This window comes from Hippichthys cyanospilos, chromosome 7 (genome assembly GCF_059441005.1).
Source record: "Hippichthys cyanospilos isolate Australia breed blue-spotted pipefish chromosome 7, RoL_Hcya_1.0, whole genome shotgun sequence".
NCBI classification, from domain to species: domain Eukaryota; kingdom Metazoa; phylum Chordata; class Actinopteri; order Syngnathiformes; family Syngnathidae; genus Hippichthys; species Hippichthys cyanospilos.
The window spans coordinates 13,726,703-13,741,146 of NC_142375.1; the positions used below are offsets into that span (position 1 = coordinate 13,726,703).

Consider the following 14,444-nt stretch of genomic DNA (forward strand, 5'->3'; position numbering starts at 1 on the left):
GCCGTGGAAAGATGTTAGATACAGAAAAGACCAAAATGTAAGCTGCTGAATTGAATCCAATAAAGATGTATATTTGTGTGTGTGTGTGTGTGTGTGTGCGTGTGTGATGGTGGTGGTGCTAACGTGATAGCTCTAATTGAAAAACTGAGAAGGGGTGATGAGAAAAAACACCACTTTCAATGCTAAGATAAGCTAGTTAGCACATTTAGCATTATAATAAAAGGGCTTGCGGGCTCAGGCGATCAATTTAACTCTTCACACAGGTCTGGCTTGAACTGCGGAGAATGGCCATTTCCAAACAGCAGGACGTTGTCTGGATTACATTTCAACAAAGAAAGAACAGTCTTCTGTGCTGTCAAAAATCTTACCAGTTAGACAGCTGATGAGGAGCGAGATACACACACTTGTTGATCCAGCCACTGTTGTTAACAACACATGCGAGTAAATCAGCCTTTAAAGATCTCGATTTTATCCACTGCACGTTGGTGCTGATGGCAACAAAAGCACTCAGTATCAATCTTTGGCATCCGATCAAAGCAGCGGCATTCTTCTTCGTCCTGCCGTAGGCCCATTGCATTTTCTTCATCTGACAAATCAGTCTTGCCATTTTCATTTTCAATTTCGATACCGAATCAGAGACCCTTTTCGGCTCAAATAAATATCCATGTTGGCATCTCTGACAATTTTAGCAATGAAAACAATGATCTGCCATATCATTAAGTGGGGCAAGAAATTGTCCTGCAATGACTTGATGTCACAAATAAAAATCCCCAAATAGAGCCATTTTTTAAAAATGGACTAGGGTGATGGGGCAAGTTGTTTTGGCAAACACAGGACAAGACATAAAGATTGGAACACCAGCTATTTATCAACAATATCGCTCCATTTAACCATCAAAACCTCAATTAAGGATCTCTGGAGGTACACTTTAAGCTCCTTTTATTTTTATGTATTTTTTTATTTATTTTTTTGTGCGGAGCATCTTTAATCCTCTTCATCCCACTGGTGCCTAAAGGACATGTTAGTCTTCTTTTTAGGCAGTAGCACAATGCCTAATCATGTCGTGTCCTCTGCTTTGGCATGGAAAAGCTCAACAGCATTGACATTCCTGCTCATATGGATTTGAAGCTCATAGAGGCCAACCACTGAATAGCCAATTAATTTCTTTTCCAATTCTAAACTGCCGTAATCAGTAACAGTAATATAATAAATCCAGATGTGGCGTATCTACGATAGCATCCGCTTGGTTTTGTCACTAATCCGGCAATGTGTTTGCAATGCCTCGTATGATGTCAGAGCCATATGATTATATCTTGACTGCAGTTGAGCTAGATGCTTCTGGTGCTAATTTGTCATTGGATGATGCTAGGAGGTGTGCACTTCCCTGCAAAAGCTTATGAGCTTGTGCTCGCCTTCATGCTATGCGGGGCAAAACTGTAGGATTGTTGCTTAGCAACAACACAACTAATTTTGTATGCCGGTATTGCTTTGTTGGAAGATCAGAGTGTGTGTGTCTGTGTTTGTGTGTGTGTGTTTTATCTGTTGATCATCTCAATACCCTTTTAAATGCAAACAAAAATACATTTCTTTTTTCTTTTATTTTTTTTTTACTTTGAAATGAATCTCTCAGACTGTAGCGAATGCTTAGAAAGATTGAGCAAATATTGTACATTTTGTTGATTCCGAAAAGCTTAGGGAGGTTAACAATCAATTCCAGAGTCAAGCGGATATCATCATAACCATTTTGTATCCATTTGTGTGTGTTTCATTGCTGTAAGTATATGATTATAAATTGGTTGGTTTGGGTTGGGACGGGTTTTTAAGTTGTGGCTCTCCTTGCTCAATTGCAAGGTTCGGAACCTGAAACAACTCTGGGGTCTTTTGCTTTTCTCTGCTTTCCTTTCCTTCCTTTTTTTTTTCTTGCTCTTGTACTTTTCTGGTCATTTTTCTGTGAGTTTCCTGTTCTTGCTGAACTGGTAAATGCAACACACAATAATCGGAAACTGCAACATAATGTATAAACTGAAAATTGACTGTTGTCTAAGACCGCTTTTTTGTCAACTCCTTTTACTGAAAGAAATGATCAATAGAACATTGATTTACATTTACATTTAAACATGTATTAATGCCATTCAAACCTGAGAACCGCGACTGAGAGCTGTGAGTGCATAGAAATACTTTGATTTCAAAGTTAATATCATCAAGAATCATCTTTTTCCATGGACTATATTGAGAATAGTATTACTGTGCTGGATTTATCTTCTGTATGTAAACCAGTGCTTCTCAATTAGTTCTTGCAACTCCCACTCCAAAATGTGCTGCGGTGACTGTAAACCTGATCATTATCCATAAGGAAATTGTATAATTCTTCATTTTTAACATTAACAAAAGAAAAACTAAACATTGGCAACTTCCAACAAATGTTAACTTTTAGGGATAAATGTAAACTTTTAGCCCTGTTCCTTGGGATCATCTGCATCCCCCGGTATTGCCCCACCCCACTATTTAAGGACGACTAAAATAGACAACCATCAGAGTAGTATTGATCTAATGGCCATGTTTCATCAATTGAACATTTATTTAGATCTTCGTTCATTCATGAATTCATTGAGAAGATGTACAGTATTTAAGTGTGGTTACGTACTTCTTTGAGCCTCTTTGAGCCACAAGCAACAACTGACATGTGAGGTAGTCATCCTTAGGGGAGCTGGCCACAGCCAAATTGAATTTTGCCAGATAGGTACAGTTGCTAGGTAACATTGAAAATGGACTCGTGTTATGGAGAACTGACTAGTCGGTATTATTTGATGAAATGCATTTTTAAAATGCACTGCACTGAAGATATCACACGTGCCTCACTTAAACAGTTAAAACAAGCACACTGCATTAATATCGTTGTTGGTGTTTTGTGATTTTTATTTTACAGACTGGCAGAAAAGAGAAAGGAGATCCACTGAACTCAGCTATTGACAAGATGACCAAGAAGACCAGAGACTTACGTCGCCAGGTTTGTTATTTACTTGTTACTTTATTTTGATTCTTGAAATGAGTTTTCCAACAAAGATGCAAAATTAAGATTGACCCACAGTCAACATTTTGATGCACTTATGAGCAATGTCTTGTCGTGTCCTAGCAAAGGCCAAACATAATATCACACTTAAAGGAACCCGAGTTGAACCTCCACCTTTCTATGTGGAGTTTGCATGTCCTCCCTTAGCCCGCGTGAGTTCTCTCCAGGCACTCAGACTTCCTCCCACACTCCAAAAACATGCAAGGCCGGTGTATTGACCATACTAAATTGTCCTTAGGTGTGATTCAGTGCAAGAATGGTTGCTTGTCCCTCTGTGCCCTGTGTCCCCCAGCGTGCCATCATAAACTGAGCCATCATGCATCCAATAGTCAAAGAGTAGTGTCACACTACTAGTAAAGGTAAGACAATGCAACCTCTGAAATAATATTATGGGCTGCAACCACATACCGCAGGTTAAAAGATTCCAGCATGTTTTGGCAATGTTGGTGCGGTTGACTGCAATTTCTTTCCACCAGGCTCCTTTGTTCTCATTACAAAACAATGTCAAAAATGATTGCGCTCATGTTTGTCTCTTAGCAGGAATTAAAATGGCCAGCTGAGTTGCTAGGGAGGTTAGACAAATGCTAACAATTGCAAGGGGACAAGTGGCATTAAGCTTTATGGAATTTTCTGAAAAACAAAGAATGAGCACTTGGAATCGCTCTAAAATTCTCCATTTAAATAAAATCACACACACACACACAAAATGACTGCTTACTATACTTGACCTTTTCTTCTGCCCACATTGCTTTTCCTCCCAGTAAGTTTCTATTTGCGCTAGTTAACACAAGTTTTTAGGGCAAGTATCAGTGTTGAAATATGATGCTAATTTTGACTCGTTGACATCTTGAAGGCCCGTCCGAAAAATCGGTCGATATTTTCCAGTAAAACTTGTCAGCCAATCAGAGAGGAAGATGAAATAGAAGAAGTGAGGAAAATGAGAAATAATTAACTTATATTGTTTTATTCTAATTTGAAGGTCTTTTTTTTCAACCAGAGATCACATAAGCAATATCACACAATAAAATGTTCTCCAAAAGTCATCTTCCCCACAACAAAAAGCTGCATTTCTGTGGATTGCTTAATCTGAATTTTAAAATTCTTACTATCTTGCACCCATGTGGTCATTGGTCTTTCAAACCAGACTTTGCACTTGGATAGATTTTCATATTTTGAAAATCCTGTCACACTGCAACTTCAAGACAAAAAGATATCATTTTCATTAACACAGAATGCTCTTCTTATTCGGCAATCAGATTCAGTGCATGATTGTGTAGTTGTGCGATGATCTATGCCTACCCTCTCTGAATATTTAAAAAGACGAACCCTTCTTCAATTTTTTATGATTTGAAGCTAAAACCCCATCTCCACAGGAGAGGGCATGATACACTATATGTGATGCAAGCCAAGAAAAACAAAGACAGGTTAAAAAAAATAAACTGAATGGCAAGCATTTGCGCAGGTAGATTTATACAGCAATCATTTCATGCCATCCCAAAACTGAAGAGTAGCCAGATCCATAAATTGAGCAGTTGTCACAGCACCAATTCTGGACTCGATCAACACTAAAGATTCTGTCGCAGTGGTTGCTGATCAATCAGGTTTGGATCATGCAGTCAAACTCTGTGCAACAGGAAGCTCGGCCATTGAGGTCTCTGGTATAACTCTGAAACTACCTTTTACTTCTGAATATTGCTGGAAAGATGTCCCCCCCCCCCCCATTCCGTGTCATTTACACAGTGACACAGAAAATGGAGAAAAATATTGTGTTAAGCAGACAAGGCAAAATGGGATGATGACTCACTGCCTTTTTTTGAGCTGAAGTGGTACTGCAAAAAAAAAAAAGACTGGCATCGGCTTGTATACACGAATAACATGTTAATATTGCATTTAGAACATTCATATAACCCTTGGGATGGCATTATGTTTCAAGTTTCATTCTTTAAATTATTCTAATTGTCATTAAATGACAAAGTCCATTAAAAGTATGTCTGGTTTCGAAGTGAAATCCATTATCTCTATGCAATTGCAAAAAGACAAAGGTAGTCTTAACATTTCTTTTCTTCAAATGTTTTAAACCCCCATGAAATGTGTATCATCATAAATCAGGAAATCAAAGGTGAAAATGACACAAGTAAAGAGAAGCAGGATGAATCATTGTTCAGCACTGTGAAGAGTTCCACATTACATATAACAGAGAAACGCAAACTCCCTGCACACTTTTTCTTTTTAGAAATGATATGCAAAAACATTTCCTTGAGAAACGTTTGGCTCATATTTGAACCGTATGCCATCTTTCACCCACATTTTTTACAATTTTTTCCTGAACCATGGTGTCATGCTACATTCTCTCTAGTTGAACAGAAGAGATGTGACCTTGTCCTCTGCAACTTTTGAAGACCAGGGAATTATTCCAGATGGGAAACTATAACTCCCATCCTCCCAGGGGGGCATTTGATGAGGCTGTCTGACTAGCTGGCAGGCGGTACTCATTTTAAAGAGGCTGTTCTATTGACTCCAGAGTTGGCTTGACAGAATGGGTGCAAAACACCCATATAGGCATTACAAAGACTTTTGATAGTGTAATACACCACATCAGGTGGCATTTTGTCTCATCGAAGTACAGGGCATTTCTTTGTGGAGGAACACACCTGCTGTATGGGCATTTCAAGCCTATGTGCCTCTTTTGTTAAAAGGTGGGATCAATTAATGAGCAGACAAGCATAAATGACAGTCTGCGTTTGAGAATTGAAAGCAAATGGGAGCCAACGTGCTTTATGACACCAGCAACATGCAGCTTTGTTTTCTCTGGTGTTCTGCGGCGAATACAAAAGAATACTAAGCGTTTTGTTACCCACAATACACTCTGCACGTGTCAACCTTTTATGCTCCACTGCCAAATACATGTCTTCAGAGTGAAACATATCTTAATATATTCCCAATGTAGCAGCAAGGTGGAATACTAGCCAGCTGTCCAGGTTGTTGTGCAAAGTCATCCTGGATAGGCTGTTGCTCACAAGTATAGGAACTTAACACTTTAGGGTGCCCAAACTTTTTGCCCTGAGATCTACCTTTTCAGCTGCCAACATCCCTCGATCTACGGGGAAGGTTTAATGGGATGAGATCTGCTTATTTTTTTAGAAGTGCTATGAGACATAGGCGACAATGTGCTGCCTTTCAAGCCGCTGTATCTTAATAAAAGCCAAATGTTGGTAGTGAGGAAGCCAGCCAATGCTTGAAGATAAACAGTGTTTATGGGACAAGTAACATCAAGTGATGACTGACATTTTGTTTTTCAGTTGATAGCTTATCTTTTTTAATTGATTTATTTGTATTTTTTTCTTCATTCTTTTCTGTGTTTTTTTGATCGAGAGTATATATATATATATATATATATATATATATATATATATATATATATATATATATATATATATATATATATATATATATATATATATATATATATGTAAGTCGTCTGTTTGGCATCCAGGAAACCCTCACGGTACGTCTTCCCACAGTACAGGTATTTTTTAATTAAAAAAAAAAAAAAAAACATTAAGCACTGAGGGCGTGAAAGCATGAAGCGGCAAGGGGTCACAGATATATAAAATGTATGTATACACATGCACCTGATACAGGCATATTTGCACTAGTGTCAGTGTTCTTTCACTTATTACTAGATAATAAAAATAATAACGATCAGCCCTACCGCTAACTCTCTTGAAGTTATTTGACATGCAGTCTCTTTGTGCACCAAAACACAATGTTGAGATTATCTTGCCAATGACTTCTGTCTTTATGATGCTGATTTTCAAGGCGAGCACTCTTATCTCGGCACACATGATGTACTTTAGCACCTCTTTTGTGTTAATTGTCAGCTCCTTGAGGACAGAAAAACAAAACAAAACAAAGAAATTTTAAATGATGATAAAGTGAAGTAAAGTGAACATGGCTTCTGCAGTTGTAAATTGAATCTTGAAATGTATTGTATTATTTTATTTGCATTCATACAATAGTGCCCGCCTCCCGGCAGGCAGCATGTACTGGCAGTGGTTAGCACGTCTGGCTAAAAAAGTTGGAATCTGCATGTTACCCTTGTGATTTTTTTTGTGTGTTTCCTCTGGGTACTTTGGCTTCCTCTCACATGTTCAAAAGGTTAATTGAAGACTCAAAATATCCCTTGGGTGTGAGTCTGTAGTGATTGTTTGTCTATGTGCCTGATAAATTGACTGACAACCAGAGCTTTGTATGAGCCACCTCTCGCCCAAAATCAGGTACGTTATTGATGCTATTTGGTTGTCTTTAGCCTGCTAACTAGCTGAAACTGCATCAATAGCGATGTTGGTTGCAGTATGCTCTGTTTTTGCTGCATTCGCTTAACATATCAGTTCTCTCGTTTGCCTGCGTCCCCGACGCAAATTTTTTGCTATGGGACGCATACTTTCTAATTCGCCTTCGTCCACCGGACGCATTGTTTTATTGTAGGGGTGTTGCTAAACAATTATTTCACAAAGGGCAATTGCAGCCTACAGCAGGAGCGTCCTCTCGATGTCACTCATATTCTTTGGCTGCCTTAGCCAATCATGTTCCCACATTCACTTTCTGGTTCGTCATGTCAATGTGTAATGTGACTCATACTCTTTGGCTCCCTTAGCCAATCACGTTCGCACGTTCACTTCCTTATTTGTCAGCTTCAATCCCACGCTAAATTACTACAGCTATGTCTATGATACTTACTCAAAACGTGTATCTAATATTGTTCGAGGCAGGAAGTGAGCAGTCTATCAAGCTGAAGTCAAGAAGGGTCAAGAATTCAAACCAATTAAACTTTTCCCTCCATCCAAACAAAGAAAGTTGGCTGTCTGGGAGATTTTTGGCTTTCGAAAACGAGCAGGCAACGTTGCGAGGGTTGGTTTTTGCTCACATCTTGTAAATGCAGTTTAAACCTTAAATTTTGTCCTTTATAGTGCACAATTTTGGGGACTCCAAACATTTATGTTGGGACATATATTTTTTTTTTAGAATTGCAAGTATCGGGGACCCAACAGTTTCCAGGGGAAAATGAGCACTGAGATATGATTGTCCCATGCAATAAATCAGGAAAATTCTTACTCATTTACTGAATAATATGTCCATGCATATAAATGATCCAAATCTATACATAATGGATCTGTAAAATGAACGTTTAAAGGTCTGCATTTAAAGCAAACACTTGAAGTTCATGATTTTGAAGTATTATACTGTATTCCTACATCTAAATACTGAAATTTGATGTGCTGGGATATTTTAAGCCGTCAGGGTTGGTGCGAGATTTGCGGTCAGGAAGAGTTGATGACTTAGCTGTGAGTGCTGATGGCTGTGTAGCAAAATATATGTTCTAATATAAGTTACTTTTTAAGCCCAAACTTTCATTTTGCATTCCAAAGTGCAACTGTAATCATAAACGCAAGTGGAAAGGAGGACAAGTTATGTTTACCAGGGTGAAACAAGTGAAGGCATTTTTTTCTGGATGCAAGTATAGACAAGGATGCATTTGTGCCACAAAAAAGTGTGTGTGTGTGTGTGTGTGTGCGTGTGTGTGTGTTTGTGCATGTGTGTGTGTGTGTGTGTGTGTGTTTGTGTGTTCAAAATGGCTTGCAGCTTTAATTGGTATGCACTAAGTAACCAAGCTGAAGAAGTTGTTTGAAATGAGCCATGTGTTTTAGCCCTTATCATTCAGTGTGTAATGAATGCATCTGTCAAGTCATCTCTGTGGGCCCTGTTTGACTGATGGCTAATTCTCGGATTCCCCATGGCACAACAGCCTCACATGTTGTTTGGCTCCCTTTTTTCCTGCTCTCCTCAATGGGATGTTGAAATCATTTCCATTTTTACCATTAGTTTGTTGATTGGTACATCTGTTGCTAATTGTTATGGGTTATGGAGTTAAGGCGGAACAGCTGCCACAATCCATAAATTCAAGATTTAGAGGTAAAAATGTTTTCGTTTTGTCTTCAAAAGTTTTTGGGCTTTGCAATTGAGTTTCACAACAGTACATTATAGAGCTTGCATATGCTTGTGGGAATGCTGTCCTGAAGAATTAGAAGATTGAGCTAGATCATTTTCCCCCTACAATTTAAGATGACACCCAAGTATCTTGAAAATATTTCTCAGTTGTGTGCAAAAGTTAGGGCACCTCTTAAGAGCAGCAAACTTCTGTACTTTAAAAAAAAAATCATTGGAGTATCTCTTGTATAATGTCATGAATGTGAACAAACACAATAAGGCTGTCCAACTAACAAAAGTACGTACACTGAAGTGTGTTCTGATTATTTTGTTGGTGTCCCCCGCTTAAGGTTTTCTATTGTCCACTCCCAACAGCCAAAAAATTGAAATTATAAATCATTTATTATTATACATATAGTAATACTCAACAATGTTGTTGTACTGTTTTCAGCCTACTTGCTGCTATTAAAAAAAATAAAAATCAAAGAACAGGGCTGTGTCTCAGTAACAATAACTTAAGAACTTAATAAATGTTGTCATGAAATTCAGACACAGGCAAATGTTTGTTATCCAATTAATTCCATTAATCAAAGTTTCAACATATACCGCTCCAAGGACTGTTGATCTCTAAGCCATCTACCGATGTCTTCTCTGAGACGCTGTACGTTAGCCCGATACAATGGCACTGACTAACAAGATCACATCATCCCGTGATGCGGTGATGTCAGTGAAGACAATCTCTGGACAACAAGTCTCTGGTTCTTCAATTTGTGTTGTTTGATGTAGCCTTTGTTGATATCTGATATACAGTAATACTCCTTGACAACTAAATCATATTTGCAGCTGGAAATTTTTCACAACAGGGGACTTCTAACTATAGCACATCTATGTCTCGCATGTAAACATAAAAAATGTGTTGTGCAATCTATAATCTGACTGGTTAAAAACAAAACATTAAAAAAAAAGAGAATCTGACAAATCTACAATAAGCATTCATTTTCATATTTACACTACATCAATTTCTTGCATGTCTTTCACTTTGCTTAATTTGTCTTTCATCTTTATTACTTTTATCCTGTCTTCAAGCGATGCCTTGGTGTAATCTCCTTGCAACTGCACGGGTCAAAATGACGTTGTTTTGGGAATGACACCGCATGGAGTCCAGCCGGAACAGATTTTTCGTAGTGTGTATCTTCCAGTATTTCTTAACGAGCTCACAACATGGCGGACAAACTATTACTTATAGAAATTTGCTGCTAGAAATACCTTTATGATTGGTCTGAAAAGAAATAAATGATATAAATACCGTAAACAACTCCTGGCAAGCACCATGTAGGTGACAGATGAGGAGTCTGTTTAGATTGTTTCAATTTACTACGATTCCACACCTCTGTTATAGAGTAATGTTGTTTGTATGCTTTAGATTCCATTTACTGCCACCTATAGTATGGGAGAATATTGTCTGACTGCGGGGAAAGCCACTCCGAATGTTGTGCTGCAAAACGCGTACCGGGGCGTCAAGTACAAACGAAGCTAGACTTTTGCTGCAGGCTTGTTTTTGCCAAAGTGATTTTCAGTGGAACGTAAATGCAGAAGAAAACACTCGAGAACAATTTTTTACTCAAGTCAACAGGTGTCTTAAATGTTCTGTTGCATATTTTTGACATGACCTTTTAAGTGGATGACGCTGATAAGGTGTTTCTTCTGCACTCTTCCATGACTGTTGATTTTGTGCCAGTATCATTGCACACGGAAGGGTGCACCATCACCCCTGATTCTGCTAAATCTTCATGCAGGTCTTTCACAGCCAAATGTGGATTTTGAATCACTTTTCTTCACAGTCTATGAGCTAACCTCTCTAAAAGGTTCCTTGCTCTTTCAGATCTCTTCTTGACCTCCACTTATAAGCTAATCAAGATCTGAGCTTGTTAAAAGGAATCTAACACTCTGAAAGGCTCAGGGGGCCCTTACCTACCAAAATGTTTTAATTGTGCAGATTTTTTTAATTCCTAAATTAAAATAGATCTCTTTTAATTCTATTGTCCTTTTCCCCTTATACCATACCGATTAGAAATGTGTATATACATTGTTAATAATAGAACAATATATCAAATGTAATATTTTTAAAGGGGATCCATGACTCGCACACATCTGTTTATGAACCAGATTCCATTTCATCATTTTGTCTTTTTTTTTCAAAACAGTCAAATTGCTGCGATTTTTTCTAAACAATGTCAATATATGTTCCATTGATGCGTAAAGACATCAAATGCATGACACCAACGTAACACTGCTCATGCTTTTTTTAGTCTGTTGATGATCAATTACTAAGCCTTAGTACTTTTGCCTTCTCTTATTTCATGCTGTACTCACTGATAGATATCTTCTGTGAGAGTTATTACTTGATTTTTGATTTGCTCAGGCTGTTTCCTTTCAGCCGTGACTCCAGCCCTTCATGCTGTGATTGCTTTTGACATTTTAATAAGAACCATTCCTGTGCTGACCCCAAGGTATCCGACACGATGTGTTCTGAATCACAAGAACAGTCAACACAAACCAAAGTGCAACTGTAAACATTCAGAGATTCTGATATTGGTGTTCCCTTACAAAGCCTTGTCAAGTATTCGTGTTTTTACATTTCTGATGATGTAATTTAATTCAACCAAAGGATCTTTAATAATCAAAACATTATTATGTGTCCGGATAATGATTAAAAAGTAGAGTGCATTACATTTTATATTCACTAATATTAATGGATCGCTTTTCAATAATAATCATTTGCAGATATCATTAAATAATATTCTGAAAAAAAAATCATCTTTTCTACAATATGGTTCTTTTTTTTGTTTGTATTTTTTTATTGTCTACCTTATTATTTGCTCGATTGTGGAGTGTAGTCTGCTCAGGGAGTGAACAGAATAAGAATTTCATTGTGTCGCATTACTATATGTACGACAATAAAACTCTTGGCTCTTGAATTTAAAACAAAATGTGTTGATAATGTGTTGATAATGCTGTAAATCTACAATCGTTGTGAACTATCTTAGAGATAGTGAATGCATAGTTTACTCCTCAATATAATTTGTCCGTCAAAGATGAAATTTATCAGTCAGAAAAGGGGCAGATACTGCACATTTCTACCCCAAATTTCATAATAATAATGCCACACCATTGAGTTCTACAAAGATGGTGTGAAGATGGTGCAGCAAATGTGAGATTTATATCCACCCACATTCCACATCCCTGCCGCCAGATGACTGGATAGCAATGATGCACAACCGCAGTGATGTGGTGAAACATACGCAACATTCACCATTCCAATGAGCCAAAGAATAAACACCATAATGTTCTGTACCTGGCATTGGAGCTCTTTAAATCACTGATCCAGGATTACACCATTCTTGATAAAGTGGTGCCTGGATAGTACATTACATACTAGCTTCAGGTTGTTTACTTCTTGAGCAGCCATGCCATGTCCAATAGAGTAAATTGAATCTAGTTTAACCCGATCCTAATGATGGATTAACTTGTTTTAAAAAGGAGACCTGTGGAGTTACAACAAAAAAAGTTTCAGTTTAAAAGATTTCATACATTTTTTTTTTTTTTAGCTTGCTCATCACTGGAATGTTTACTTCCTAGTGTTGTTTGTGTTTTAGTCAACTGACAACGTCCAGTTTCATGGAGGATGCTTAACTGGCAGGTTGTGGACCATTCCAGTGATGGCATAATGACTGAAATGGTGGAAAAAAAAAAATGTGAATTTGCGTTCATCAGAATGGCCATTGTGGAAAAGGTCTTTGAATATAGTGGCAGGTTCAAACTTTTTCATGCAACACTTTCCATGGTGTACTTAAAGTATTAGGTCAAATTACAAATTCATCGAACAGTGACTTAAAATGCCTAAAAACCACCTCATGCATCACCATCCATCCACAAAATATGTGGTGTGTGTGTAAGGAAAACACTTGTTTTTTTTGTTTTGTTTTGTTTTTTTCTCCTCGACTCTCTTGTGTGTCTTAGTAGGGGTCTTGCATGACTAACCCCATCCCTCTATAAGATAAAGCACCTGTCTGTCATGCTTTCTGTACCGTTCCCCCTAGCATCTCATCAGACATCCCAGTGAGTAACACAGGGGTCCATTTACTTTCTCATGAAACAACTGGTCCCTTGCCACTTGGCTACAAAATGATTCCATAAACAAAGATAAAAGTTGCAGTGTCTTACCCTCGTAAAAAGGCCTTATGGGAAAAATTACGCCTTGTAAGCAATCTGCACTCCGTCCAAATAAGAGTTACTTTCCACCTTTCCACTTTTTCATCTTTCTCTCTCTCTCTCTTGCTCTCTCTCTCTTATATATATATATATATATATAAGTAGCTTATATATAAGTAATATATATAAGTATATATATATATATATATAAGTATATATATATAAGTAGCTATATATAGTAGCTATATATATATATATATATATATATATATATATATATATATATATATATATATATATATATATATATATATATATAATATTGTCAATATTGCTACTATTTTGAACTCCGCTCACTCCATCTTTTATTCTATTCTAGTTGAGAAAAGCAGTGATGGACCACATCTCAGACTCATTCCTGGAGACCAATGTCCCTCTGTTGGTGCTCATCGAAGCGGCCAAAAGTGGAAATGAGAAGGAGGTCAAGGAGTATGCCCAGGTGTTCCGTGAACATGCCAACAAGCTTGTGGAGGTCAGTCATAAATTATACATGTACATACATTGTCTCCTAGATCCTCTTCACGCACAGGCTCACACACACACATGCACATTCGTATTCACCAGAAGATACAGCTTGTGCAAATATAAAATGAAGCAGGTCAGGGCATTTGGGATACAATTAAGATTTTAACAGAGCAAAGCAGTTCAAACCAGACTTATTGAGAAAGAACGGAGAGAATGTGGGGTAAAAAATGCATGCTGACAAGTATTAAGTGATGCATGGATTGAAGGAAGTGATATACCCAATTTGGGGAACCTACCATAGCTTTGATACCCAGAATAAAGCTACCACCCTCACTTAGAGTAAGCATGCAGTGATGAAACAGCAGCTAATGGAGCTATTATAGAGATCATAAAACTTGTGTTTGTGGACACGTTTTTTTTTATTTTCCTTCTGTAATGTATGAGACATAGTCATGGTAATCACGCCACTTGTGAGAGTAATTTTGTTTGTTTTGAGCAGCAAGCAATGGCGGAAATTTACATTTATTCTACATTTGAGTTTGCCAGTAATATGACCATCATGTTGACCAACCAACAAAGTGAAATGAAAAGGAATATTTTTGGGACACTGCCATGTAAGCTTCTTATCCATACTGTACATTGTTTGGCT

General features: G+C 37.6%; 1 protein-coding gene across 1 annotated transcript in view; it reads left to right on the forward strand.

Moving 5' to 3' along the window:
* Positions 1-14,444, forward strand: part of ctnna2 (catenin (cadherin-associated protein), alpha 2) — a 219,622-nt gene that overhangs the window by 134,047 nt on the left and 71,131 nt on the right. The window contains exons 8-9 of the mRNA XM_088420189.1: positions 2,927-3,007; positions 13,650-13,802. Coding sequence (XP_088276315.1) covers positions 2,927-3,007; positions 13,650-13,802 — 234 coding nt within the window. The remainder of the gene's footprint in view (positions 1-2,926; positions 3,008-13,649; positions 13,803-14,444) is intronic.